At 40.6% G+C, this 27,120-nt stretch overlaps 1 protein-coding gene and 1 long non-coding RNA gene across 7 annotated transcripts in view; one reads left to right on the top strand and one right to left on the bottom strand.

Moving 5' to 3' along the window:
* The window catches only part of LOC123802253 (uncharacterized), a 79,634-nt gene that overhangs the window by 36,753 nt on the left and 15,761 nt on the right, over positions 1-27,120 (top strand). For 4 of the 5 annotated variants that reach the window (XR_015722400.1, XR_015722401.1, XR_015722402.1 and 1 more), the window contains exons 4-5: positions 21,349-21,416; positions 23,542-23,600. This is a non-coding gene — a long non-coding RNA (uncharacterized LOC123802253). Of the gene's footprint in view, positions 1-21,348; positions 21,417-22,853; positions 22,966-23,541; positions 23,601-27,120 lie in introns of all 5 variants that reach the window. The other variant, XR_015722403.1, reaches the window with a different exon arrangement.
* MPP7 (MAGUK p55 scaffold protein 7) overlaps positions 24,183-27,120 on the bottom strand; it is a 205,641-nt gene continuing 202,703 nt past the window's right edge. For both annotated transcript variants that reach the window (XM_045812812.2, XM_087857582.1), the window contains exon 16: positions 24,183-27,031. In XM_045812812.2, the coding sequence (XP_045668768.1) occupies positions 26,852-27,031 (180 nt within the window). In that variant the 3' untranslated portion in view covers positions 24,183-26,851. The remainder of the gene's footprint in view (positions 27,032-27,120) is intronic.

Raw genomic sequence — 27,120 nt, 5'->3', positions numbered from 1 at the left:
GGGTGAGCGGTGGTGCTAGCAGGGTAGATGGAGAGGATCAGAAGTAGTACCTGCCAGCGCTGGGTCAGCTAGGCAGAATGCAGTCAAGAAAAATGGCACCTGCCAGTGTTTCTAATCCTGGACAAAGTTTCTACAGATTTCTGCCCCTTTGGCACATGCTGTAAAATTAGTCAATAGATTCCCTTCAGCTCAAGCACTTTTCAAACCGCTGTCTTCATACTGAGTCTCAAAGCAAGTGAGTTTGTGCATGGGCCCTGTAAGAGCGGAGTCTCAGTTTTCTTTAGTCCTCCAGCTCTCCCAGAGTTAAGCCTCACTGATTTTCAAAGCCAAACGTTTTGGGGGGCTGGTCTTCTCAGCGAAGGTCCCCAGGGCTTGAAACATCCCACTTGTGGATTGTCGTGCTGGGGATGTGGGTCCCAACCAAACCCTGTCTCTGCCCTTCCTACCTGTCTCAATGGGTCTTTTTCTTTGTATCTTTAACTGTGGAAAAAGTGTTCTGCTCCCTTCATGTTGTTCTTAGAGATAGCTCCTCTGTATGGAGTTGCAGCCTTGGTGTGTGTGTGGGAGGAGGTGAACTCAGGGTCTTCCTGCTTCACTCTCTGATCAGGATCTTCGCTTTGCCTTTTTACAGTCTGACCATGATATGTCCAGAGGAGGATCTCTGAGTTAATCTTACTTAGAACTTACTGAGCTTCTTGGACTTTTTGCATCGGGTTTGGAGCGTTGGAATATTCTCTCTGTCCCTCTCTCTTGCCGCAATCCTTCTGAGTCCCCTTTTGTACACAGGTGTGTACGCTTGATTATATTTCACACGGCTCAGAAGCTCTGTTTATTTTCTCTTTTTTCTGTCTGTTCCCCAGACTGGATAATCTCAGCTGACCTTCCTGTTTGCTGGTTCCTTCTGCTGTCAGCTCAAGTCTGCTGTTGACATCTTCTTGTAAATTTTTCACCTCAGCTGTTGTACTTTTTGTACTCTGTAAATTTCCATTTTGTTCTTTTTTTATATGATTTTATGGTTTCTGTCTCTTTAGTGCTCTTCTCTATTTGGTGAGATACTGTTCTGTAGTTCTTCAGATGTAGTTTTCTTTAGTTCTCTGAACATATCTATGATAGTTTATTTAAAGTTTTTGCCTGTTAAATTCAATTTCTGGGCTTTGTCGGAGACAGTTTCTACTGATTGCCTTTTGCATGTGTGTGGGAGAGATGGGCATATGTGTATATTGTAATTTTTTATTGTTGAAAACTGGACATTTAAAATAACAAAATGTAGAAACTCTGGAAATCAGATTCCCCACAGCCCTCCACAGGGTTTGTTGTTGCTGTTTATTATTATTGTTGCTGCTTATTTATTTAGTGACTTCCCTTGACTAATTCTATAAACATCTGTATTTTTTTCTTGCACATGGCAAATGAAGTCTCTGTTCAGTTATGCTAATGTGCAGCAAATGATTGGACAGAGGTTTCCTTAAATACCTTGAGCCGTTAAGTCTCTGTCCTTTCCTGAGGGGGTCTATGGGGGGGGTATGTTATCCATGCTGTAGCGTGCAGGTCTTAACTATGCTGTACTCGTCACTTCCCGCTTGCAGAGTCTCAAGGTCAGCCGGGGGGGGGGGGGGTTAGGTCACCTCGGGTCTTCCCTGAGCATGTGCACAGCCCTACACATAAATAGGTCCTTCTAGAATTCCAGCAATGTCAGAGCTTTTCAAAGTCCCCTGTGAACATCTCATTTTCCAGTTTTTCCATTTGAATTTTTGGGTAACCTCTTATTAGCCCCAAGTGGTATTGTTGCCCGAGGCAGCTGCTATGTTCAATAACTGCCACTACTTGTATTTTGCTCATGCCCTGGTGGTAGGGCTGTGCACGCTGAGTAAGCCCTGAATCAAGTTAAACACAGACAAGATCCAAGAACAGAGCTTACGCAGGAGCTATCAGGCAGGTCAAAGAGTGACAATTGTCTGTGAATTAGGCTTTAGGAGAGCTCCACTCCCATCCCGTGCCCTCTCCTGGGGCTGCTAGGCTGCTGGTTTTCGCTGATGGTGCAGCTGTTGATTTTGAGTTACTGTGGAACTGGGGCGAGGGTGGTAGGAATGGGGTAAGTCCCAAAGCTTGCTATTTTTACCTACATTCAGCTGTTTTCCTTTAATAAACACTCCAACGATTGCAGTGCTTTGGTTAATATGAAATGTTCTAATGAAGTTGATTCAGAGCATTCTTGCCATTGTCTCATTGTGGATTTTCAGAGGTCCTTACCTCTATCGCTTCACTCCAGTGTTACTTTGACACTATTCACTCTATTCCATCTCTCACACTTCACAAGACTCAGGAGTTGATCTCCTTCTCTAGCTCACAAGAAATTAAGTGGGAATTAACTGCAACCTCCGTGCTCTAACTTAGGAACTCTCCATCTTCTTCCTGTCATCATAGAAGAGATGTCCTTACTCCCAAATCAAACCCAGCACTGCTCTGCTAAATTTTCCAGGGGCTTCCCATCTTACTCAGCAAATCCAAAGCCCTTTCCATGGTCTAAGAAGAGTTCTAAAATATACTTACCACTCCCTCTTCGATCTTCAGCCACCCTCCCCTTGCTCACACTGCTCCAGCTCACTCGTCTTCTTGCTATCCCTTTAGCAGTGAAGAATGCTCCTACCTCAGGGCCTTTGTACTTGCTGTTTTCTTTGTTTTGCACACTTTGCCCTCAGTGTCCACATGGTTCACTTCCTTACTTCCTTCATAGATTTGTTCAAATTATCAGAGAAATCTTCTCCAAGAACAAATGATTCCATCATCTTTCATCTTATCAAGGTCTCTCTTTATTGGATATTTCCTCTTTCTTTCCTGTACCTTCAACTACAGATTTTAAATGCTACTTTCTTTTCTTAAGATAAACCTTTCCTTTGTCCACATTTTCCCTGCTAGTTACCCTTCTGTCTTTCTCCTCTACTTCATAGCTTAACTTTTGGAGGTGTTTATACTTTTTAAGATACTGTATACTTCCACCTTCCACTCTCTCACCTTGCACTCACTTCTTAATCCTCTACAGCCTTACATTTGTGCCCAGCGCCTCGTTCAGATTACTCGAGGTCACCAACAAGCTTCTTGCTGCCACATGCCGTGGATGGTTTAACAACCTAATGTGACTTGACCTTTTGCCAGCATTTGGTCCAACTGGCCACTCCCTCCTTTAAGTATTCACTTCAGAGGCGTGAGTGACATTGTACTCTCCTGGTCCTCCTTTCATTGCCGCTATCTCGCTGGGTCTCCTTTGCAATTCCTTCTCTTCTGTCTGTCCCTTAAATGTAACTCTCAAAATTCCATCCCAGGCTTACCTTTCTTGTCATTCTACATACTCCCTGGGTGACCCTCCATCCTTGGATTCCCACTTGCACGGTGACGCCTCCCAGATCTACAACTCCAGCCTGGTTCTTTCTCCAGAGCTTCAGACACATATATGCAGCTGTCACCTGGTCTCTATATAGATGCCTCACACTTAACATATTAAAACTTGAATTCGTGCCCCCCAAGCACCTTCACTAGTCGCTGCTCTCTCCTTTACCACCTATACCCAACACCACCACCATCTGTTGATTCTAACTCCAGAATGGTGACCACCCTAGTTTAGGCCACTATCATCCCTCATTAGCATTATTTTTCGTCATTGCTTTTAAGATATTAAAATCATTAGCAGAGTTTATGAAGCCCAGCATGATACGACTCTTGCTTATGATCTCTTCTCTTTCATCCTGAGCCTCAGCCCTCAAAATCTGTGATCTAGTCATGCTGTACTTCTTCACTCTTCTCATTCCTGAACTGTAGAGCAGAGGTCCCTCGCCTCTGGCTAACTCTTCTGGTTGTTTTCAGGTCTTGACTTAACTTACCTTCTTCTGAGAAACCTTCCCCAACTCCTCACATCTAGATTACGTGCTTGTATTATGTGCCATAGTATTATACAGGACTCTTATTAAGCCGACTCTAATTGGGCAAGGGACAAAAGAGAGAAGTGATGAATATATGGAACTGAAAACACACTGGGGGTACTTTATAAAAAGCCCCGAAGAATCCAGACCCTGCTCTTTAAAATAAAATGTTACCAGCATCTATTCAGGTGGACTGGGGTGGCAGTGACTAAGGTGCACTAGCAGAGCATGGAAAAGAGACCTCAGATATTTGGCCAGAGTGAGAGTAACAAATTAGCAAGACTAGTGAAGGGACCAGGACCCCCGGTCAAGGACAAAAGGAGCAAATCAGAGAACTAATTGGGAACTACACAGTCCCAGGCACTTAGCTTTTGATTTAAAAATCTGGGGCAAGTGTATCTTCCAGGTGTCCCCAAGGAGCTGGATCTCCACAAATCACAATAATAAAAATCAAACCACAGATTCTGTGCCCTGATTTGTCCTTATTTCTAGATCTCATAGTCAAATTAGGTCTAAGAGGTCTTGTGCATGGAATGGTTATCACTGAGTGCCCAGCTGTCTCTGCCTCTTGCTGCTTGTAATGCATGCCTGACTGGAGAACCACACCTTAGTCAGAAAATGACTTTGTCCCTGCAGAAGGGACTCTGGCCACCATCGTACTAGATGGCTGGCTTATAGACCATACACTACCCACTAAAGATGACTCCACTTAGAGATGACCTTAGCTTCACTTGACTTGGAGATCAGATATTAGAGATTATTATTAGGATGACAGAAAATCTATTCAAATCGAGTAAGAAATCTGGAATTAATTTGTACTAATTTACCTGTAGGGTGTGTGTGTGTGTGTGTGTGTGTGTGTGTGTGTGTGTGTGTGTGTGTTTGAGAAGGCTTGAAAGTACACATTGACAAGAAACCAGCTTTTGGAAGTGATTCTCCCAACCAGTATATTTTATTTTAGACTGTTAAATTAACTTGATGAAAATATAAGACTAGGTGAAATATCAGATGACAAGAATAGAGGATATCATTTGTAGGAGTGTCAAAATTCACTGTCTACACAGACTCACTTGACTTAACAGAAACCCACACATCAGGGGTATAACAAAAAAATCTTTCTTTCATTGTGCTGCAGGCAAGCAGCCTGGAGAAATTCTTTTAAAAACTCCCAACTGTGAAGAAAGGTACTGTCATGTCATTTGAGTCCTTGCCACTCTGCTTTGTGCTTTGGCATTTCTCGCCATCTTATTTCTAACTGCCTAAGCAGGTCTTTCATTCTATGTGGAAGAAGCGATGTTTCCCCAGCTTCATTTTACGGGACAAGCCAAATATATAATCAGAGACAGGCTCTAGAGAGCAGAGAATGGGTGTAGCAAGAATTTCCTCTTGGGTAACTGTACCCCAAATGCCTCTGTGTACATCAAAGTGCAGTCCCAGGACTGGCAGCATCAACCTCACCTGGGCACATGTTAGAAATGCAAATTCCCAGACACTCCCCCAGACCTACGGAATCAGACTTTCTGACACAGAGCCCAGAAATCCGTTCTGACAGGCTTTCCAGGTAATTCTGATGCTGCTACCATGGGGAACCACTCCCTTCACTAATCTCACGCACCCCAGATTGGGGGCAGAAAACAGGACCTATGCTTGTCCAATTAGAGTAAATGTCAGGAATTTACCAGAAGCTCCCAGAAGACTCCTGTTCTTCCAGCTCTCTTGGAGTCAGTTTCCTGCACAGCTGGCTTATAATCCCAAATGGAGAACCTGTCTGAGAACGAAGCCAACACATGGAAGAAAGCCCAGTGAGCTGGGCCAAGCCCTGTGCCTCAAGGCAGAGAGAACCAGGCCCTGATAATGCTGCTGGAGTCCAGACATCAAGTATGACTTCAAGCCAGTTGTACCATGAGCTATCCAGATACAAAAGTGGATTACCTTTTTACTGAAGCCAGTTTGGCCCAGGTATCTTGACACTTAAGACTGAAGGAATCCTAAAGGATACAATATGTAAATGATATTCTGTGCCAGTCAGCAAAGATAAGCATTTTTTAAGAGCCACTAAACTGATGAGAACTCACTCTTTGTAGAGAACCTTGTCTCCTGAATTATGAAAAAAAGTAAGGTCATTTGGACATTCTTAGCAACATGGCCTTTCTCTTCACTTTGAGATGAGGAGGTAACTTCTCTGGAAGGCTACCTCACCTGCTGTGTCCTTGGTCCTTAACCTTCCCAACTCTCCCAGGACTTTGCTCCTTCGGTCACTCTTTTTTCTTTCTATAGCCTCTCTACATCTTAACTGCCATCAGTCTATAAATATGCCCACGTCTCTCATCCTAAAAAATTCCTCTCTTGACACTGAGCTTTCTTGTGGTATGGTCCAGCCACTGACTATAATTCTCATTCAGACCTTGCAAGTAAGCAATATAGATTTACTATTTTCATTGTCTCACCTCCCAGTGCACTTCAGTTTGACTTCTCCCTTTACCGCTTACCTGAAAATGTTTTCATTAAGATTACCAATGGCCACCCCATGCTGAATCCAATGGACATTGTCCTGACCTTTCTTGAGTTCTCTGCTGTATTTGACATCATTGTCATTCTTTCCTTCTTGATATTTTCTACTTTCTTGGTTTCTATGATACCACTTTCTTCTAATTCTCTTCACACATCTGCTGTTTCCGTGTATCTAGTAAAAGTTGGTGTAACCTGGGATTCTGTCCTTAGTACATTATTCCTCTCCTCTTATATCCTCTCCATGGTTGATGTCATCCATTCTCATGTTTCACCTAGCACCTATGTTCCATGGATTCAAGAATCTGGATATCCGTCCCAGATCTTTCTCTAGGCTTCAGACTCATACATCCAACTACCCACTGATTCTATAGTCTTCTTACATTCAACATATCCTCTTAATGTCGTTTGCCATAAGGGAAATGCAAATCAAAACCACAATGTGATAACTATCTCACACATGTTAGGATGGCTATTATCAAAAAAACCCCAAAAGAGACAACAAGTGTTGTGGATGTGTAGAATATGAAGAAATTGGAACCCTTTACATTGTTGGTGAGGATGAAAAATGGTACAGTTGTTATGGAAAGGAATGTGGAAGTTCCTCATAAAATTAAAAATAGAACTACCCTTGGACTTAGCAATTCTACTTCTGGATATTTATCCAAAGGAATTGAAATCAGAGTCTTGAAGAGATAGCTGCACACTCATGCTCATTGAAGCATTACTCACAGTAGCCAAGATGTGGACACAACCTAAATGTCCATTAATGGAATAATGAATTTTTGAAAATGTGGTACATACACACAATGGAATATTATTCAGCCTTAAAAAATGGAAATCCTAGAATAAGTGACAACATGGATGAACCTTGGAGACATTATGCTAAGTGAAATAAGCCAGTCACAGAAGGACAAATACTGCACAATTCCACTTCTATGAGGCATCTAAAATAGTCAAATTCATTGGGGCAAAGAATAGAATGGTGGTTTCCAGGGGCTGAGAGAGGTGAAAATAGGGAGTTGCTAACTGGTGGGTATGAAATTTCAGCTTTTATTCCAAAAAGTAGAAGAGGAAGGAAAACTTCCAAATTCATTCCATGAGGCTAGCATCACCCTGATACCAAAACTAGATAAAGACACTACAAAAAAAGAAAACTACAGACCAATATCTCTGATGAACGTAGATACAAGAATCCTCAATAAAATACTAGCAAATGGAATCAAACAATATAGTAAAAAAAGTCATTCACCACAATCAAGTGGGATTTATTCCTGGGATGCAAGGTGGTTCAATATTTGCAAATCAATCAGTGTGATATATTACATCAACAAGAGAAAGGATAAAAACCATTTGATCATTTCAAGAGATGCAGAAAAAGCATTTGACAAAATGCAACATCCATTTATGATAAAAGCCCTCAACGAAGTAGGCTTAGAGGCAACATACCTCAACATGATAAAGGCCATCACAACTAACATCATACTCAATGGTGAAGAGTTGAGAGCTTTCCCCTTAGGATCAGGAACAAGACAAGAATATCCACTGTCACCACTTTAGCCACAGCAATCAAATAAGTCCTAACCACACAAATCAGACAAGGAAAAAGAAAGAAAAGGCATCCAAATTGGTAAGGAAGAAGGAAGACTCTCACTATTTGCAGATGACATCATACTATATACAGAAAACCCTAAACAGTCAATCAGTAAACTACTAGAACTGATAAATGAATTCAGTAAGGTCACAAGATACAAAATCAATGTATAGAAATCCATTGTATTTCTATACACTAATAATGAAGTAGCAGAAAGACAAATTAAGAAAACAATCCCATTTACAATTATACCAAAAACAATAAAAATATCTAGGAATAAATTTGAACAAGAAGGTGAAAACTATATTGTACTCTGTGCAAACTGTACTCTGAAAACTGTATGACGTTGATGAAAGAAATTGAAGATGACACAAACAAATGAAAGATATTCCATGTTCATGGGAAGAACAAATATTGCTAAAATATCCATACTACCCAAAACTATTATGGATTTAATTCAATCTCTATCAAAATACCAACAGCATTTTTCACAGAACTAGAACAAATAATCCTAAAATTTTTTGGCCCCCCAAATAACCAAAGCAATCTTGAAGAAGAACCAAACTGAAGGTATCACAATCCCAGATTTCAAAAATATACTACAAAGCCGCAGTAATCAAAATAGTATGGTACTAGCACAGAGACTGCTGGGAAGTTGGTGGAGTAGGAGGACCCTGGGCTCACCATATCTCCTGGGTACACCTAGATAATACTCACATCAGCATAAATAACCCAGAAGATGATCTGAAGACTGGCAAAAGAGACCCTCCAGCTAAATGTAGACAAGAGGCACATAAAAGAAGGTAGGAAGGGTAGAGACACTGTTCGGTGCTAAATGGACTCACAGGACCTTCCTCGGGAAGGAGGGGGCCAACCAGGACCTGGAGAGGAGAGACAAACAGACCCTCACATGAGGGGATCCCAAGCAGGGAAGACAAATCCCTATAACATTTGGCTTTGAAAACCAAAGGGGCAGAATTTTGAATTTCATGAGTTCTTAAAACCAGCAGGACTTAAAACCTGGAATTTTAAACATCAGCAGCTTGGCTCTCAAGAAAGCTGGGAGGATGAGAGGAAGCCGAGTCCTTGCCCTTAAAGAGACAGCAGAACAAACAGCCTGCCGAGATACAGGGTAGAACTAGCAGTTTGAAAAATGCCTGGAGCATAGGGGAGAGAGCGTTGTTTACTCATCTCAGAGTGTGTCCAGGAGGGACAGACTCTAGGAGCAAAGGAGCAGGCAGGTGCCACTTCCCTCCCTTGCTCGCTGGCCTAGATACCTGGCTACTTGTGGTAACCAGTGCCAAGACTTGCCACCTAACTTGCTTACACAACTGCCTGCCCCCCCCCCCAAGCTGTGCTTCTATGAATCCACCCCTCCAGACAGGCTTGCTTCAGTTCTGGTGCTGCAGGGCCCTTCCCAAAGGGGATCACCGGCCCACAGACCTTGCTAACCCTACCCCTCCAGTCCCTGCACATGTTGTAGACCTTCCCTCCAACAAATGCTCTTGGTCAGATCCCTTCAAGGCAGTACCACAAGCCTGGCAGAGTACAGGCAGCCCAGACAGGGGGCCAGTACTGCTCCAAAGTGAGTCTTGTCTTGGGGAGAGGGGAAGAAAACTACACACACCAGTCTGACTGTGGCCCCAGCAACAGGCTGGTGGCAGACAGCTGATCTGACTGCAGGCCCTGCCCACCAATAAAAGCTTCTCAGGGGACAGTGTAGGGAAAGTGCCCTGCAATTTGGTGCTATTTCATCTCTAGAAAATGCCTGGTCTTACTCAACTCAAGCCCAAGGCAGCCCCAGACTGGCCCACTAACACAGGGACCAGACCCTACCCACAACAGACAAAGAGAGCGATGTCAGATGACTGGACTGAAGGGAAACCCAGCTCAGCCACAGCAGTAGGACACCCCCAAAGCACCATTTTCTGGTGAAAAGGAGACATTGCACCACAGGTACTACAGGACCTATTCTTTATAAAGCCACTACATTCACGAGCAGGAGACATAGCTGACTTTCCTAACACGTAGAAACAGACATAGCAATACACAAAATAAGGAGACAGAGGAATATGTCCTAAAGGACAGAATAGAACAAAATCATAGTAAGAGTCCTAAGCAAATAGAGATAAGTAACATGCCTGATAGAATTTAAAGTAATGGTCATAAAGATACTCACTAGACTTGAGAAAAGAATGGAGGACCTCAGTGAGACCCTCAACAAAGTGATAGAAAACATAAAAAAGAACCAATCAGAGATGATGAACTCAATAAATGAAATTAAAAATAGACTACCTGGAATAAATAGTAAACAAGAGGAAGCAGAATGATGATCGGTGACCTGGAGGATGGCGTAATAGAGAGTAATCAAGCTGAGCAGGTGAGAGAGAAAAAAAAATAATGCAAAATGAGAATAGACCTAGAGAACTCAGTGACACCATCAAGCATAATATCAGTTGCATTATAGGAGTCCCAGAAGGAGAAGAGAGAGAAAAGGGGGCAGAAAATTTATTTGAAGAAAAAATACTGAAAACTTCCTGAATCTGGGGAAAAAAACAGAAATCTAGATCCAGGAGGCACAGAAAACCCCCAAGAAAATCAACCCAAAGAGGTCTACACCAAGACACACAGAAAAGAATATGGCAAAAAGTAGTGATAAAGAGAGAATTTTAAAAGCAACAAGAGAAAAGGAAAGCAGTTACATACAAAGGAAACCCCATAAGGCTAAGTGGGTTTTTCAGCAGAAACTTTACAGGCCAGAAGGGAGTGGGGCAGGATATATTCAAAGTGCTGAAAGGAAAAAAATCTGCAGTCAAGAATATTCTATCAAACAAAGCTATTATTCAGAAAGGAAGGGGAGAGAGAGTTTCTCAGACAAACAAAAGTTAAAGGAATTCATGACCACTAATCCAGGAGTAAAACCAGCCACTTCCCCATCACACACAGTACCATCAGCCTATCCCAAAGCCACAGTCCTGCCGCCCTCCTGCTCAAGTCAGTGCACTGCCTGGTGTCTGCTCAGTGCCAAGTCAACACACCTTCCTTTCAGATCAACAGGGACTCAAATCGAGACGCTCCCCTTCAAATTACAGCCCCTATACTCAAATTTGTACACAACAGTGGGCATAATTATAATGGCAGAATGAAGCAACCCAAATGGTGACACTAATTCCGTGGAACATGTAATGAATAAAAGGAGTGTGGTGGGCTGGGAACATCTCCAACAAGCACATCAAAATACAGTACATAGAGCATGACTTCAATTATTAAAAGAACCCCCTCCCCCCAAAAAACCAGTATGGTACTGGCACAAAAATAGACATGTAGATCAATAGAACAGAGTAGCAATCCCAGAAATAAGCCCACGACTATATGGTCAGTTAATCTTCGACAAAGCAGGAAAGAATTTGAATGGCAAAAAGGCTCTTCAACAAATTGTGTTGGGAAAACTGGGACAGCCACATGCAAAAGAATGAACTTTCTTTCACCATACATATGATTAAATTCAAAATGCATTAAAGACCTAAATGTCTGACCTGAAACAATAAATATCCTAGACTCAGCACAGGCAGGAATTTCTGACATCAGCTGTAGCAACATTTTTCTAGATGTCTCCTGAGGCAAGGAAAACAAAGGCAAGAATAAACTATAGGGACTACATAAAAATAAAACCTTCTGCACAGTGAAGGAAACAATCAGTAAAACTAAAAGACAACCTACTGAATGGGAGAAGATATTTGCAAATGATGTATTCAATAAAGGGTTAGTGTGTGTGTGTGTGTATATACTCCTACAACTTAAAAACCAAATAATCCAATTTAAAAATTGGGCAGAAGACATGAATAAACATTTCTCCAAGAAGACATCCAGATGGTCAACAGACACATGAGAAGATGCTTAGCATCACTCATCATCAGAGAAATGCAAATCAAAACTGCAGTGAGTTATCACCTCACACCTGTCAGAATGGCTAAAATCAAAAACAGAAGAAACAAGTGTTGGCGAGGATGTAGAGGAAAAGGAACCCTCCTGTACTGTTTGTGGGAATGCAAACTGGTGGGTAGCCACTGTGCAAAACAGGATAGAGGTTCCTCAAAACAATAAGAATAGAAATAAATAGAATTACTAGTAATTCTACTACTGGGTATTTACCCAAGAATAGGAAAATGGTAATTTGAAAAGATATATGAATCCCTATGTTTATTGCAGCATTATTTACAATAGCCAAATTATGGAAGCAGCCCAAGTGTCCATCGATAGATGAATGGATAAGGAAGATGTATATACAATGGAATATTACTCAGTTATAAAACGGAATGAAATCTTGCCATTTGCAAAAACATGGATGGTGCTAGAAAGTATAATCTAAGTGAAATAAGTCAGCCAGAGAAAGACAAAAACCATATGATTTCACTCATATGTGGAATTTAAGAAACAAAGAACAAAAAGATGAAAACAGACTCCTAACTATAGAGAACAAACTGATTATTACCAGAGGGGAGGTGGGGTGGGTGGGGGATGGGAGAAAGAAGTGATGGGAATTAAAGAGGACACTTACTGTGATGAGCCCTGAGTAATGTATGGAAGTGTTGAATCACTATTGTACGCCTGAAACTAGTATAACACTGTTTATTGGAATTAAAATTTTTTAAATTCCAGTTTTGTAAGAAACAAGTTTAGAGATGTGTTGGACAACATGGTGCCTATAGAGAATGATACTATATTGTACACTTTAAAAATTTGCCAAGAAGATAGATCTCATATTAAGTGTTGTTACCACAATAAAATAAAAAGGGAGAGAGATGTTAGGATGAGGCTAAGAGATTTGGTAGCATCCAGTGGCAGAATGTATGTAGGGGGTGAACATCCTATTTTCTATTCCCGTGTAACCCTCTACCACAGGAATGGTGGCACCGCTGACTTCAGCAGTTTAAAACAATGATCATTTTTAGCTCCCAGGTCTGTAGGTCAGAAGCGCAGGCATGGTATGGCTGAGTTCTCTGAGGGTATCAGGAGCACTTGCTGGCCCATCTCTTCTGGAGCTCAGGATCCATTTCCAGGTTCATGTGGTTGTTGGCAACATTCAATTCCTTGCAGTTGTAGGACTGCAGTTGCAGTCCCAGCTGTCCTGCTGTCAGCCAGGGGCTACTTCTGGTTCCCAGAAGCCACTCACATTCATTGACATGTGGTCCCCTCCATCTTCAAAGCCAGGAACAGAGACTCTCCTTAGTGTCAGATCCTTCTCACACTTCAAATCTTTTTTTTTTCCTTTTCTTTTCTTTCCTCTTCTTCTTGTTTCTTTTCTTTTTTTCTTTTTCGGGAAAAGATTAGTCCCTTTTAAGGGCATGTGCAATTCGACCAGGACAACCTCCTTTTCTTCAAGGGAACTGACTTGCAACCTTAGTAGATCTACCAGATCCTTTTACAGCAGCACTAACATTGGTGTTTGAAAACTGGGAGAAGGAGTATGTACACCACAGGGTGGGTATTCCGAGGGTCATCTCAGAATTCCGCCTACCACCGTGAAGAATAGGGAGAGGGGAGGGTAGACAGGGAGAGTCTAGCTGGGCACATTTGAGGGACTGTGGAGCCATTAACCATGGCTGAGAATACAGAAGGTAGAGGAGTTTTGGCGGGAAGGTGAGTTCAAATTTAGGTACGTGAGGTAAAGAGTTTAAGAGAAAAAAAATCTCAACTAAGTAATATTTTGTATGTAAGTATGTCTCCTGCCAGACTTAAAGGGCTTGAGCCCCCATAGTATGTTCTTACTCAGGAATTTTCATCTATTGATGAAAAAGAAGTAAGTTATGAAAAGGAACTGAGCTTAGGGACTATGGGGATGAAAGCAGAATACTTTATAAAAATATTTTGTTCATCTCAGCTATCTGAAAGTTCTAAAGAATTTTCTCTAACTCATGATGGGTTATAAAATGTGCCTGAAAATGAGGTACCAGATTTTTATTCTCTAATTTTTCAAGAGCACCTGGCCTCAAGTTTTCATTACAGTTGGTATTTCTACCTCGTGGCAGGAAATGGCAGTCTTCTGGAGAACCGCTTTGCATATTTCTGCCACCTGAAGCTCTCAGTGTGGAGAGTGAGAAGGCTAATTTTCCTTTTTCTTCAAGAACCTATCCGTAAGTCTAAAATATCAGCTGTGCGGAATAGCACTTCCAGAGACTTCCATTGTCCAGCTAAATAAATTGTTGTTGTTTCTCCCACCTTCCCACAAATTATTGAGATGCCAAGCATTGCAGGCAGGAGAGAGGAGCCCAGTATAACCAACCCTTTTCTGCATTCATCCTACCGAGATTGGGACGCAGGGGCAGACAAACTTAAGGGCAGGTAAATACAATGAATCTAACCAGTATTTTAGAGATATGTGTGAAGTGCTAGAAAGCTCCATGGATGGAAAGGAAGGTCAAAATCCAGCCAGTGGATGGATCATAAAAGACATTTTATACAAGGATTGGATTGTGTTCTGTTGTGTTATAGATGCCTGGCGGCTAGGTCTCTATGAGTATGTGTGGTTTTATTCTTTCAAAATTTGTCTCATTTTTTATACAACTTTATTGAGGTAAACATTAATATTTAAAGTGTAACTTGATCAGCTTTGGCAAATTAAATCCCTGTGAAATTGTTACCAAAATTAAAAATAATGAACACATCCTTTAACCCCAAGAGTTTCCTCACACCTTTTATAATACCTCTCTTCCTTTCCATCTCCATACTCTGAATGCTGTCATTACAAATCACTTGGAACTTTCTATAAATGGAACCATACAGGATGCTACAGTACTTCCCAGGGGGTTAAGAAGAGATGTCTCTGAAATAGAACTGATAGGTGCTGGTGACCACTTTTACGAACGAGGGTTAATCAAGGAAATCTCATTCACCTGGAAATGAAGGTTTAGCATTCAAGCGGAAAACAACCACCACCAAATTCCTGTGTAGCGCTCACCATGGGCCAAGAACAATTCTGAGCATTATCAAAAATACTGACTCAGGATTGATCCTCATAACAGTCCTAATGAGGTGGGCATTATTATCCATACTTTTCAGAGGAGGAAACTGAGGCAGAGAGTGAAAAGGTGTCATGCCTGTAACATACAAACAAAACAATCACAGTCAGTGTGAATAAATGTATGGAAGACAATACGGATTAAAGGATAGTAAAACATGGTTCTGGAACCAGGCCCCACGGAGCTCAGGTGCTATATCTACCATACACTGGTTGCATGACCTTGGGCACGTTTCTTAGACTCTGTGCCTCTCTCTTTTCTTATTTGTAAAACAAGGATACCACTTTTGTTTAGGTCTGTGTGAGCAGTAAATGAGGAAGCGTGTTAAAAGTTTCTAGAACAAATTACGTGCCCAGCGAATGTTAGCGCTCGTCCTGCTTTCCAATAGATGTAGCCATAGGGGTGAGTGAGATGGTCAGGGAAAGCCTGGAGAAAACGAGGACAGAAAAAAGATGTAAACCGAAGCAGAGCTCCCTTGGTGACAGCATACGAGGAATAAAGGAAAGGGACTGGGAGAACCCGTGAAAACAGTGACATTCACTACAGATCAGGATTCCAAAACAGGGCATGGGTGAACGTCACGCATTTCCAGCAAGGGCGCACGGGTGAAACGTCTTAGCTCCTACGCTAGAACAAGGTACATGTTTCACAAAATACAGCACTCTTAGGATATATTGTAACCAATGCTGAGATGTGATATTTGTGAGGCATTCAGTCACTTTTTAAAGCTTGAACTGTAAAAGTAGCATGTGCTCAACAAAAAACAATTTGAATAAAACAGAATCTTCAGTTCCTGCACGCCCCCAGGGGCACCACCAGTACTAGTTGGTTTGGACCTTTCTAGATCATTTGATGTATGCCTTCGTACACAAGAATGTGGCACCTTCAGATTAATAGGTACAGTATACTACAACAGTACAAAAACCCTCATATTTTTAAATAGTGTGGTAATAATCAAAACTAGATTATAATGTTTATCATTCTCTTACTGATGATAGGTTGATTATAATTTTTTCTATGGTAAATTCAATTGCAGTTAACGCTCCGGTGTAAACAGGAGCATGCAAATGAAACTGGTCTAAGGGCATGTGTATTTTAAATTGTGATGGAACTGCAAAATTGCCTTCCAAAAATGTTTTAGCAATTCGAAGCCATAATAGTTAATATTTATTGAATATTCACCAGACGCAAACACTATACTAAGGGCTTTATGTACAGCATCTCAACAAGCTCTGTTGGGTCCGTCCTATCATTAGGACTTTCATTTGGTAGATAAAGAAATGAAGGCCTGGGAAGGAGTGAATTGAATGAGGTAACATGGGTGAGAAGTGATGGAGCAGTGATGTGAACCCAGGTCTGTAGTACTGTCTGTAAGCTGTGCTGATTCTTTTACTTGTCACTATTGGTTTTATCTACGCCTTCCTCTTTCACCTGTTCATTTTCACTGCTAGAGTGCATCTTTGAATCTGTCTTCCTGGAAAAATATGGGGATGGTAAATAGGTCTAAGTTCCTGTATGTCTAAATGAGTTCATTTTATTGTCACTCTTGAGTGATAGTCTGGTGTGAGCAGTGGCTGGTTATAGACGTCTAGGTTCCTACCCATTTTTCCCACAGGACATAATGTGTCCTTTGTCATCTGATACCCTGTTGCACATGAGATGTTTGATGCCTGGTAGATTCCTTTTTCCTCCCCCACTCCCTCTCCTCCTCCTCCTCCTTCTTTCTTTCTCTCTCATTATGGGATTCTCTCTCTATTGCTGAGGTTTATAAATTTTCAAAAGAAATATCTGGATCTTTACATCTGAAGGCCTATCTTTCATTTAGGGAAGATGGGAGGTCCTACTAGGTAGATAGATACTGGCTCTCTTGGATCTGTTTTCCACAATTTGCATCCCTATCCTTTTAAAGTTATGTTCTAGGGAAATCTATTAGCTTGATTTTTTAATTTAACATTTAGGTCTGCAGTAATGTCTGTCATTTTATTTAGCCCTATTAGATATTTTTTGAAAATACTTCTGACCTTAAAGATCTTTCCTTCTTCAGTGGCCTATTTATAGCAGTCGTATCTGCAGGGACACTAGTTTATGTTCATTTATATACCAGTCATATCAAAATATAATATTAAATTAGGATGAGCATCAAAATCAAAGAGTGTAAAATAGGTGGGATTTGAATGGCCAGTGCGTCCAGGGATCAGCCCTATCACACTCGGTGGTCCCTTTCTATAAGAGAAATTTGGTGTCGGCTCTTCTGCTATCCTGACGTAAAATCCATGGATCGTGTAATCTGCAGAATCAAGAAGAAACCCCATTCTAATGTAAAGGAGAAACCAAAGGGAAACAATTGAGCACAGAATATGCATTTTGACACGTACAGACTCAAGCAGCTCTTCTCTAGAGATAGCGGTAGCCAGCGGTGTCTGGGTGGTACGGTCGGTTGAGGGTCCAGCTCTTGGTTTTGGCTCAGGTCGGGATCTGTGGTCGTGATCTCAGGATCGTGAGATGGAGCCCTGCGTCCATTGGGCTCCACGTGGAGTCTGCTTAAAGACTTTCTCTCCCTCTCCCCCTGCCCCTACCACCCTTACCCCCACCCCTACCCCCAGACTCTCTTTCTCTCTCTCTTTCAAATAAGTAAATGAATTTTTTAAAAAAAAGATAGCAGTAGTCAAATGCACACAGTCACTGCATGTGCCACGGCAAGGCCTACGCACTGACGTGAGGCACAGGGGCCACGAGCGCTCTTGCCGTTAGTGACACGAGGTTCCAGAATGATGAAGAACTCACACTACGTTGTGAAAAGAACGAAACACAATCTTCTTTTGATTTACATGGTAGTGCATTCCTGGAAAATTCAGTGTATATTATAACCTAGCCAAAATAGCACTCATGTCCTCATTTCCCAAGTTGCTTGAGCCAATGTTTATTTTTATTTTTTTCCCTCAGAAAAGCTTTTAAGGCGACAAATGTTCCCAAGTTCAGTTTTAGTCTTACTTCACAGATCGAGAGAGCTTCATTGTTTTCTGAGCAATCTGCAGTTTCCTTTTCATTTCCTCAGTGATCAGGATACGTACGAATTTTTCACAAAATTTTTCTAGGTGTTTTTTCCCCCCTTTGGTTTCTGTTTGTCATTTATTTTCAGTTCTGTGGGACTGTGGTGATACAATGTGATTGAAGTGTTTGGAGATTTGGGGATTTAATGAGGTTTTGCTTGCGGCCAGAGGATTGTGTTTCATCAGTGCTCAGTGGGGCTCGTCAGTATCAGGTGTAACGTCAGTTTGCAGCATAAAGCATTCTTTCCGTGGCTGTGAGATCCGCCAGAGAAATTAAGACATGTGGACCTTCTGTGGCCATTTTCTTCACAGTGTAAGAGTTTTAGAAATAACCAAGTAATGTGGTTTTGTTGATTACGTTTTTCAAGGTTTTGCTTTTATGTCTTCTGTCTGTGCTCTTCCTTTTGTGGCTTGTACCATTGATTATTACGGGAGGATGTTTTGACCCCATAAATAAACATTAAATTCAATTTTGATATTATTGCCTCCTTTGCTTTCTCTTTGTTTGCATCTGCCTGGCTTATTGTTGCCAGTCCTTTTACTTATGCTATATAGCTTCTCTTTAACGTTTACAGTAATTATATTGTTCTGTAGCCATGGTTATTTAAATGTATTCCTATTTAGATCTCTTCTATGTTCGCGTACTAATTAATTGAGTGCCTGGGGCAAGGGTGCTTGGGTGGCTCTGTTGGTTAAGGTCCGACTCTTGGTTTCTGCTCAGGTCATGATCTCAGGATCCTGGGATCAAAGCCCTGCGTCAGGCTCTGCACTCAGCATGCAGTCTGTTGGAGATTCTCTCTCCCTCTCCCTCTGCTCCTCCCATTCATGGCGTTCTCTCTCTCTCTCTCAAATAAATAAAATCTTTAAAAAAAGAAAAGAGTGCCTGGGGCAGAGTAAAGGATCGACAGATGGAGTACTTGATACTACTATTGCCCACATCAAGTTATTAACTTTGTTCAAAATGGTAGACCCACAAGCATGATAAATTTGTAAATCCAAAAACATAAAAACAACTTTCTCCAAACTTTAAGGTTAAAATCTCATCCATATTGTGGAGGAAAAAAATGGAACCCAAGAAGAGTATAATTTAAATGTAGTCTCTTGGTTCGGCCCACCCCTATAGGTTCCAGAAATTTCTTTTAAAAAAGATTTTTAAAAAAATTCCAGTATAGTGGACATACACTGTTACGTTAGTTTTAAGTGTTTAGCGGTGACGTGACGACTTTGTTTGTAATGCTGTGCTCACAAGTGTGGCTACCATCCGTTACCATACAACACTATTATAATACCGTTGACTACATTTCCTGTGCTGTGCCTTTCATCTCCATGACCTGTTCACTCCATGACTGGAAGCCTGTGTCTCCCTCCCCTTCCTTCATTTTGCCCGCACTCCCACCCTCGCCTCTGACGACCATCAGTTTGTCCTATGTATTTATGGGTCTATTACAGCTTGTGATTTGTTTGGTGTGGTATTTTTTTAGATTCTGTAAAACTAACATCATATGGTATTTGTCTTTGTTTGACTTATTTCACTTAGCATTATACCTTTTCGGTCCATCCATGTTGTCACAAGTGACAAGATCTTCTTTTTTATGGTTGAATAATATTCCAGAGTGTGTGTGTGTACACATCACTGTTATCCATTCATGTATTGATGGACACTTTGGTTGCTTCCCTATCTTGGCTGTTGTAAATAATGCTGCAATTAACATAAGGGGTGCATATATTTTTTCAAACTGTGGAATTACTGAACCATATGGCAGTTCTATTTTTAGTATTTTAAGGAGCCTCCACAGTTTTCCACCGCAGCTGCGCTGATTTACATTCCCACCAACAGTGCACGAGGGCTCCTTTTCCCCCATATCCTCGCCAACATTTGTTATTTCTTGTCTTTTTGATTCTGGCCATTCTTATGGATATAAGATGATATCTCATTTGATTGGTATTTCTCTAATGATTAGTGATTATGAGCATCTTTTCATGTGTCTCTTGGCCATCGGTATGTCTCTTTGGAAAAATGTATATGTAGGTCCTCTGCCCATTTTTAATTGGATTACTTGTGGGGTTTTTTGTGTTTGGTTGTATAAGTTATTTATATATTTTGAATATTACCCCCTTATCAGATATATCATTTGCAAATATCTTCTCCCATTTGGTAGGTTGCCTTTTTGTTTTGTTGATGGTTTCCTTTGCAGTGCAAAAGCTTTTTATTTTGATGTAGTCCCAGTAATTTATTTTTGCTTTTGTTTCCCTTGCCTGAGGAGACCTATCTAGAAAAATGTTAACACTGAGGTCAAAGAAATTACTGCCTATGTTTTCCTTTAGTTTTATGGTTTCATATCTCACATTTAGGTCTCTAATTCATTTTGAGTTTATTTTTGTGTTTGTAAGAAAGTGGTTCAGTTTCATTCTTTTGCATGTAGCTGTCCTGTTTTCCCAACACCATATATTGAGGAGACTTTTTCCCCATTGTATATTCATGCCTCTTTTGTTGTAGATTAATGTACTGTGTAAGTGTGAATATATTTCTGGGCTCTCTAGTTCTATAAAATCATTTTTTCTAGTTCTGTAAAAAATGCTATTGGTATTTTGATAGGGATTACACTGAATCTGTAGATTGCTTTGGGTAGTGTGGACATTTTAACAATATTAGTTCTTTACATTTGTGTCATCTTCAATTTCTTTCATCAGTGTATTTTTATAGTTTTCTGAGTACAGGTCTTTCACTCCTTGGTTAGGTTTTTACCTAGGTATTTTATTCTTTTTGGTGCAATTGTAAATGGAATTGTCTTAAAATCTCTGCTAGTTTGTTACTAGTGTTTAGAAACACAAGTGATTTCTGTGTATTAATTTTGTGTCCTGCATCTTTATCCAACTCACTTATTACTTCTAATATTCTTTTAGTAGAGTGTTCAGGGTTTTCTATGTAGAGTATCACGTCATCTGCAGATAGTTTTACTTCTTCCTTACCAGTTTGGATGCCCTGTTTCTTCTTGCTGTGGCTAGGACTTCCAGTACTAAGTTGAGTAAGTGGTGAGAGAGGACATGCTTGTTTTTGCTCCTGACCTTAGGGGAAAAGTGCTTAGTTTTTCACCATTGACTATGATGTTAGCTGTGGGTTTTTCATAGGTGGGCTTTTATCATTTTGAGGTATGTTCCCTCTAGACCCACTTCTTGAGAGTTTTTAACATGATTGGATGTTGAATTGTATCAAATGCTTTTCTGCATCTATTGAGATGATCATATGATTTTTATGATTCCAGAGTGTTTTCCAGTTCAATCACTAGGTCACTCCAGAGCATGAGACAGCTGAGTGGAAAGACCACCTTTGGTAAGTGAAAGGGAAGAGTGGGAGTGGCCCGAGTTACTCACAGCTGCTGCTTTCCAAGTAAACAGCCTAACAGTGACATACACCATCAGAACATTTATAATTTTCTCAGTTTTATTAAGATATAATTGACATTTAATATTGTGTAAGTTTAGGGTATAAAATGTGATGAATTAATACATGTATGTATGGTGCGAGGATTACCACGGTCAGGTTAGCACTTCCAACACCTCATGTAATTACCTTTGTGTGTGTATGTGCGTGTGGTGACAAAATCTACTCTTAACAATATTGTATCATGTACTTGAAAGTTGTTAACTATAGTCAGTATGTTGTACATTTGATCCACAAAATTTATCTTATAACTGGAAGTTTTACCCTTGACCAGGATCTCCCCATTTTCCCTACGCTCTAGCCTGGGCAACTACCATTTTACATTCTGAGTTTGCCTTTTTCAGAATCCATATATAAATGAGAACATAGTTATTGCCTTTCTCAGACTTATTCCTTTTGGGCATATGACCCTCAAAGTGCATCCATGTTGTTGCAAAAGGCAGAATTTCCTTCTTTTTCATAGCTGAATAATATTGGGGGGGTGTGTATTTCCATTCTTGATCCGTTCATCTGTTGATAGACACTTGTTTCCTTGTCCTGCCTATTACGAGTAATGCAATGAACTTGGGAGTATAGATATCTCTTTGAGATGGTGATTTCATATCTTTCAGATATATACCTATAAGTGGAATTGCTGGATTATAATGCTGTTCTGTTTTTAATTTTTTGAGGAACCTCCATAGTTTCCCATAGTGGCTGCACCAATTTATATTCCCACCAACAGGCCATGAGAACCTTTCTTGTGTATTCAGAAATTAGTGGAAGGAGGTCCCAGGACTGGTTCAACAGTTCAATGCTATTATGGATTTAGGATCTTTCCTTTTTTCTACTCAGTCATTCTACAAATTGGCTTTTATTATCCTCTGGTTTAAGGTTGAGATTATGGCTGTCATATTGGCAAACCTCACAAAATAACTGGAGTACCTCAAACAGAAAGGATGGGGACAGGGGCATAAAAGATCTTTTACCTCATGCAGTTGTTTAATCTTTGACAAAGTAAATCAGGGGAACAACTCTTATTCATAGCTCTCCAACAGATATTACCTGGAACTGGGCAGCAACCAACTCAGGTTAATCCCTGCAAAGCGCATACGGTCTTGATTCATCACTAACGACGGGGACTCAGGCAGACTAAACAGAATTGCATATTATGCTACACAAGTATGCTTCTGATAATAGCCACTTTTTGTGGATTAACCAGTTCTTACAGGCCTAGGTACACCAAGTTATATTTGACTTAAAGCAACAGTGTTTTGAGAAAATTATAAACTGTGCATGCACAAAAAGGGTAAACCCTTTCCAAATTACCAAATCTCATGTTTCCAGCTCTGGGTCTAGTTATAGCAACACCAGGAAGCACAATGCAGTGAAGACAGTGTGGTTGCAGGGAGGCGGACCCTGATTCCAGTACTCATCAACGTCGGTCACTTTGGGCAAGGTATTGAAGCCCTGCCCCTCACTCTTCTCAGTTGTAAAATATGAAGATATTATCTTTCATGTAAAGGAGCTGTGAGACTTAAATGAGATACTGAATGGAAATCATACAGATGTCTGATGACTAGTAAGTACAGTTTGGTCGGCAGTGGTTGGTCATGCATCGGAGTGTGTGTGTAAGACAGCTGTTTCAAAAAATACTCCCTGCCCTCCGGGAGCTTGTGGCTAAGGGAGCAAGCATTTGGAAAGGAAGTATGGTAGCAGAAGAAAGGGCATTAATACAATTAAGGGACATTTCTTGCAAATCGATATAAGTTATATTGCATACCAGTGGCTAAAAATAAAAATTTGTTCACTTCCCTACTGAGGATTACTTAATTGGGTCCTGATGTATCACTTGGAAGTAATGGATGTTTTTTACATAATAAAACCATCACAGAAATTATTAGGAAACTTCCAGTGAATTTCCTAATGGAGAACCGTTTATATGGGGTATTTATAGAGCTATTTTAAAATTGTGTGATGTGAGAATAATCACTATAACACAGGAGTTCACAGTTACTGAATATTTCTGTCCCAGGTTTTGTTCCAAGTACTGCTCATGGATCAGCTCTTCCATACTCACAACGATCCCGTGAGGTAAGCAGAATGATGATTTTCCTGATCAGAGGGGTTAAATGACCGTCTCAAGGTGGCAAAGCCAGAATTTGAACTCAGGAAGTGGGCCCCAGCTCCCCTGCTCCCGACTGTTACCCTGTACAGTGTTTCAGCGGAAGCAGGGCTGGGGCTCACTGGCCAACTGCTGAAGCAAGGCCAACGCGGATGAGCTCGTGTATCTAAGCCGGTGGCAGTTTGTCCTCGTACACAGCTAAATAAAAAAGTTTAGTTTTGCCTAACTGGAATTCAGGAACAGGACGTGGATAATGCTCTAATTCCTGATGGGGAGGAATGGGCGAAGGGACAATCCCATCACGGATGGGCCCAGATCGTCCACCCCCCCCTTCATTTCTCCATATCTTTGAATGGCTGCACTGTATGGATAGGAGCAGGACGAGGGAATTCCATCTCTCCAATAAATTATTTGACGGAAACAAACATGAAGTTTAATTTTAGACATGGCAAGTTCAAATTGAACCACTTGGTATAACAGAATTTGTTTTACCATGGGGAACGATACCATAAATACCCCAGCACAAGAACTACTGTGCAGAAGTACACATGTAATTTGAAGATACTTTATTAAGATCAGAGGTTTTCCATTACATTTATTTAGAAATCCTTACTAGTCAAAAAGAAAATAAATAGAAATCTAGATCTTCAAGAAGATTTTAATAACAGTTTTGTAATCTATGAAGATTACAGGTTTGTCAATTTTAAATTATTATGATTTAGATACATTCAATCATTACACAACACCAGGAATGTCAGCCTTAAAGATACTAAGAACATCTATAGGAGTAATTAAAGCAACAGGAAAAAATATCTCCATTTCACCTTTTTAACTGACTCTAATTTGGTAATCATAGGAACACAGAATTTCCTGATCTCAGATTTTAAATATATGGACTGAAAAATATAAACATTGCTCCTCTCTCAAATAGTGGCTGACACTGTCTTGGGAGCTGGCCGAACTAGCACAGTGAGGAGCACCGTGCCCATCTCCTTGCTGGAGGAGGTCTGGGTGCAGACACGAGAGTCCAGGGCCTTCTGCAAGTTACCAACGAGCCGCTGGCACTGCCTAACTCAGTTTGAACCTAATCTCTAAACATCAAAATGGCTGTGTAAATATCACTTGCAAAGCCATGTACCTAATAAAAGATTTCTCAAATTGTTAGGATGCCCCTTTTCATTAAAGAAAAAAACCCCAAAAAACAAAAAAAGAAAAAAAAACCAAAACATTGTTCAGTTCTAGTGTGAAAAGGGAGAAAGATCTGGGCAGTTATATTTTTACATAACACCCCATCACCACCAACAGCCAAAAGGACTCTCTTTCCACCACATTACAACACCCTCTACCCCCACGGTAAAGAATTCAGTTGGACTGCCTAAATTATTCAGACAATTGCCTAGATAATTATACGTTTTCCATTACTCTTTGTACAGGAAGTTTTGATTTAGAGGAGATGTTAGCCAGGGTTCAAAGAGGAGTCTATTCTACCCAAACTCTCCGTGTAAGACTTGTATTATCTTAGAGCAGCCATACAACTTTAAAGTATGGCAGCCCTCTTCCCCACTCTTTTAAAAAACTAAATGGCTTGCTGTTGAGTTTATAAATGTGGAACTCACTGTCTGGATCACGTTAAGTAACATTTAGTCTGTTTTAGTGTTGAGTGTGTATCAAGGCCACTGCAGTAGTTTTTGTCTGTTTCTAATATGAAATTTGACGGGTCTGAAGGAAATCCAGTGGATAACGCTACCAAATGCACGGGCGCTTAGAACACTTGGGGGCTGTCTGTACGAACAAAGGTCAATATTTACATGGAATGTTGACCCTGACTTATAAAACTACTCTTTTAAATTATGACATCTTTACATACAATTTATTTTATGAATAGCTCCATTTGATAATTAAAAAAATATGCCTTTCAAAGATTTCATAAATATATAAAATTTCCCTACATTCTATTTTTCTTTAAACATGACATCTAAACTCTCTTTACAAATCAACAAAAAATATTTTCTGTTTGAAAGTCTCAGATGCAATGATTTTTGATCGGCAGGGTCTTACTGCATGCAAGAATGGCAAGACGTGTTCTCTTTTACAACTTGCAGACCTTTCTAGTATCTCGAGCTATGTGATTTATTTGCTGAAGTTCAGTAGTAACAAAGAAAAATGAGAGCCCATCTAAATATTTACAATACAAGAGTCTTTCTTAAAATTCTTTAAAAATGGTTAAGATTAGGACGGTACCTGACCAGCGGTAAGAGTTAAGTTTGATGATGAGGAGTAAGTTCACGTGACACAGAACGTTTCCAAAATACATCTTAGTGCAATTTAAATACATGATCAATTGCACATGTGAAAAATGATCACATTTTAACTGTATCGGTAACACGTAAAACATCTACTTTTAGAACAGGAATCACACTCTTACAATTTATTGGATGATGACCCTGAGGATGTACAAATAAAAACGTCCCTTGTAATCGTTACTCGCCCCAAGATATCACCAGCCTTACAAAATACCATAAGGAAAGGCGTTTGGTTACATATATAATCATTTTTAAAAGTCTTATCGTCCCTCATTAAATATTCAAGTCACTGATATGATGTAGTCCTACGAGGCCTTCTCAAGCTACAACATGCAGGCCACTCACTAAGGCAAATGTGTCATAATTCCTTTAAGAAAGATTTTTAAATACACTCTAACTATATTGTATATATGTAAGAAGAAGGTGGCGCTTTTAGAACAGTAAGAGGGCGCCTTCCTGTCAGCCTAGTGAACCCCTTGTGACCCGTCCGAAGAAGAGCCACGCTGTCCTGTTTGCCCGGAGCTGCTCGAGGCGGCTAATACCTTCAACTGTTAATGTACAAACTTGATGGAGGCACCACGTCTGAGACCCGCCGAAGCACTGAACTCCGTATCAATTCTCTAGCTGTTTCTCTCTAAAAAGTCCAACCTCATCTTGGAGATACAGCTGTATACTAAAGACAACCAGAAGGTTCAAAGCTCTGCTCAAAATACAGTACTGTGCACCTTCTGAGTTTGGCTCTTCTACGCAAATATTGGGTTTGAAGTAAGGCTGGATAAAGACACAAAACCAACATTGAGTCTTAAGCAAGACTGCACATCCGCAACAGTGATACAGATGAAAAACCCGACCACCAGGACGGTACCTGATTTCCTCATGCGCTCTACAAAAAAGAGGACCGTGGGAACTTCCCTTAGTTATGAATGTAACCAGCTCACGGGAACCCAGTGGGCTTCCGTCTCTAATTTGTCGAAAGTTGTTTTTAGCTCATTGAATGCCACGGTGAGGTCATCATTTACTATAATTTTGTCAAAAAGGTGACCATACTGATTTTCCATTATCTGTGCAGATTTAATCATTTCCTGAAAGTCTTCTTCCTGCAAAAGGAAGTATTAAAAAAACTTTGGTTAACCAGGCAATTTTATCACTTTACATGGACGCAGACATTTCCACAACTGGCTTATCA

Source organism: Ursus americanus, chromosome 31 (assembly GCF_024610735.1).
Source record: "Ursus americanus isolate L20-20 chromosome 31, mUrsAme1.1.p, whole genome shotgun sequence".
NCBI classification, from domain to species: Eukaryota; Metazoa; Chordata; class Mammalia; order Carnivora; family Ursidae; genus Ursus; species Ursus americanus.
This window is presented reverse-complemented; position numbering and strand designations above follow the sequence as displayed.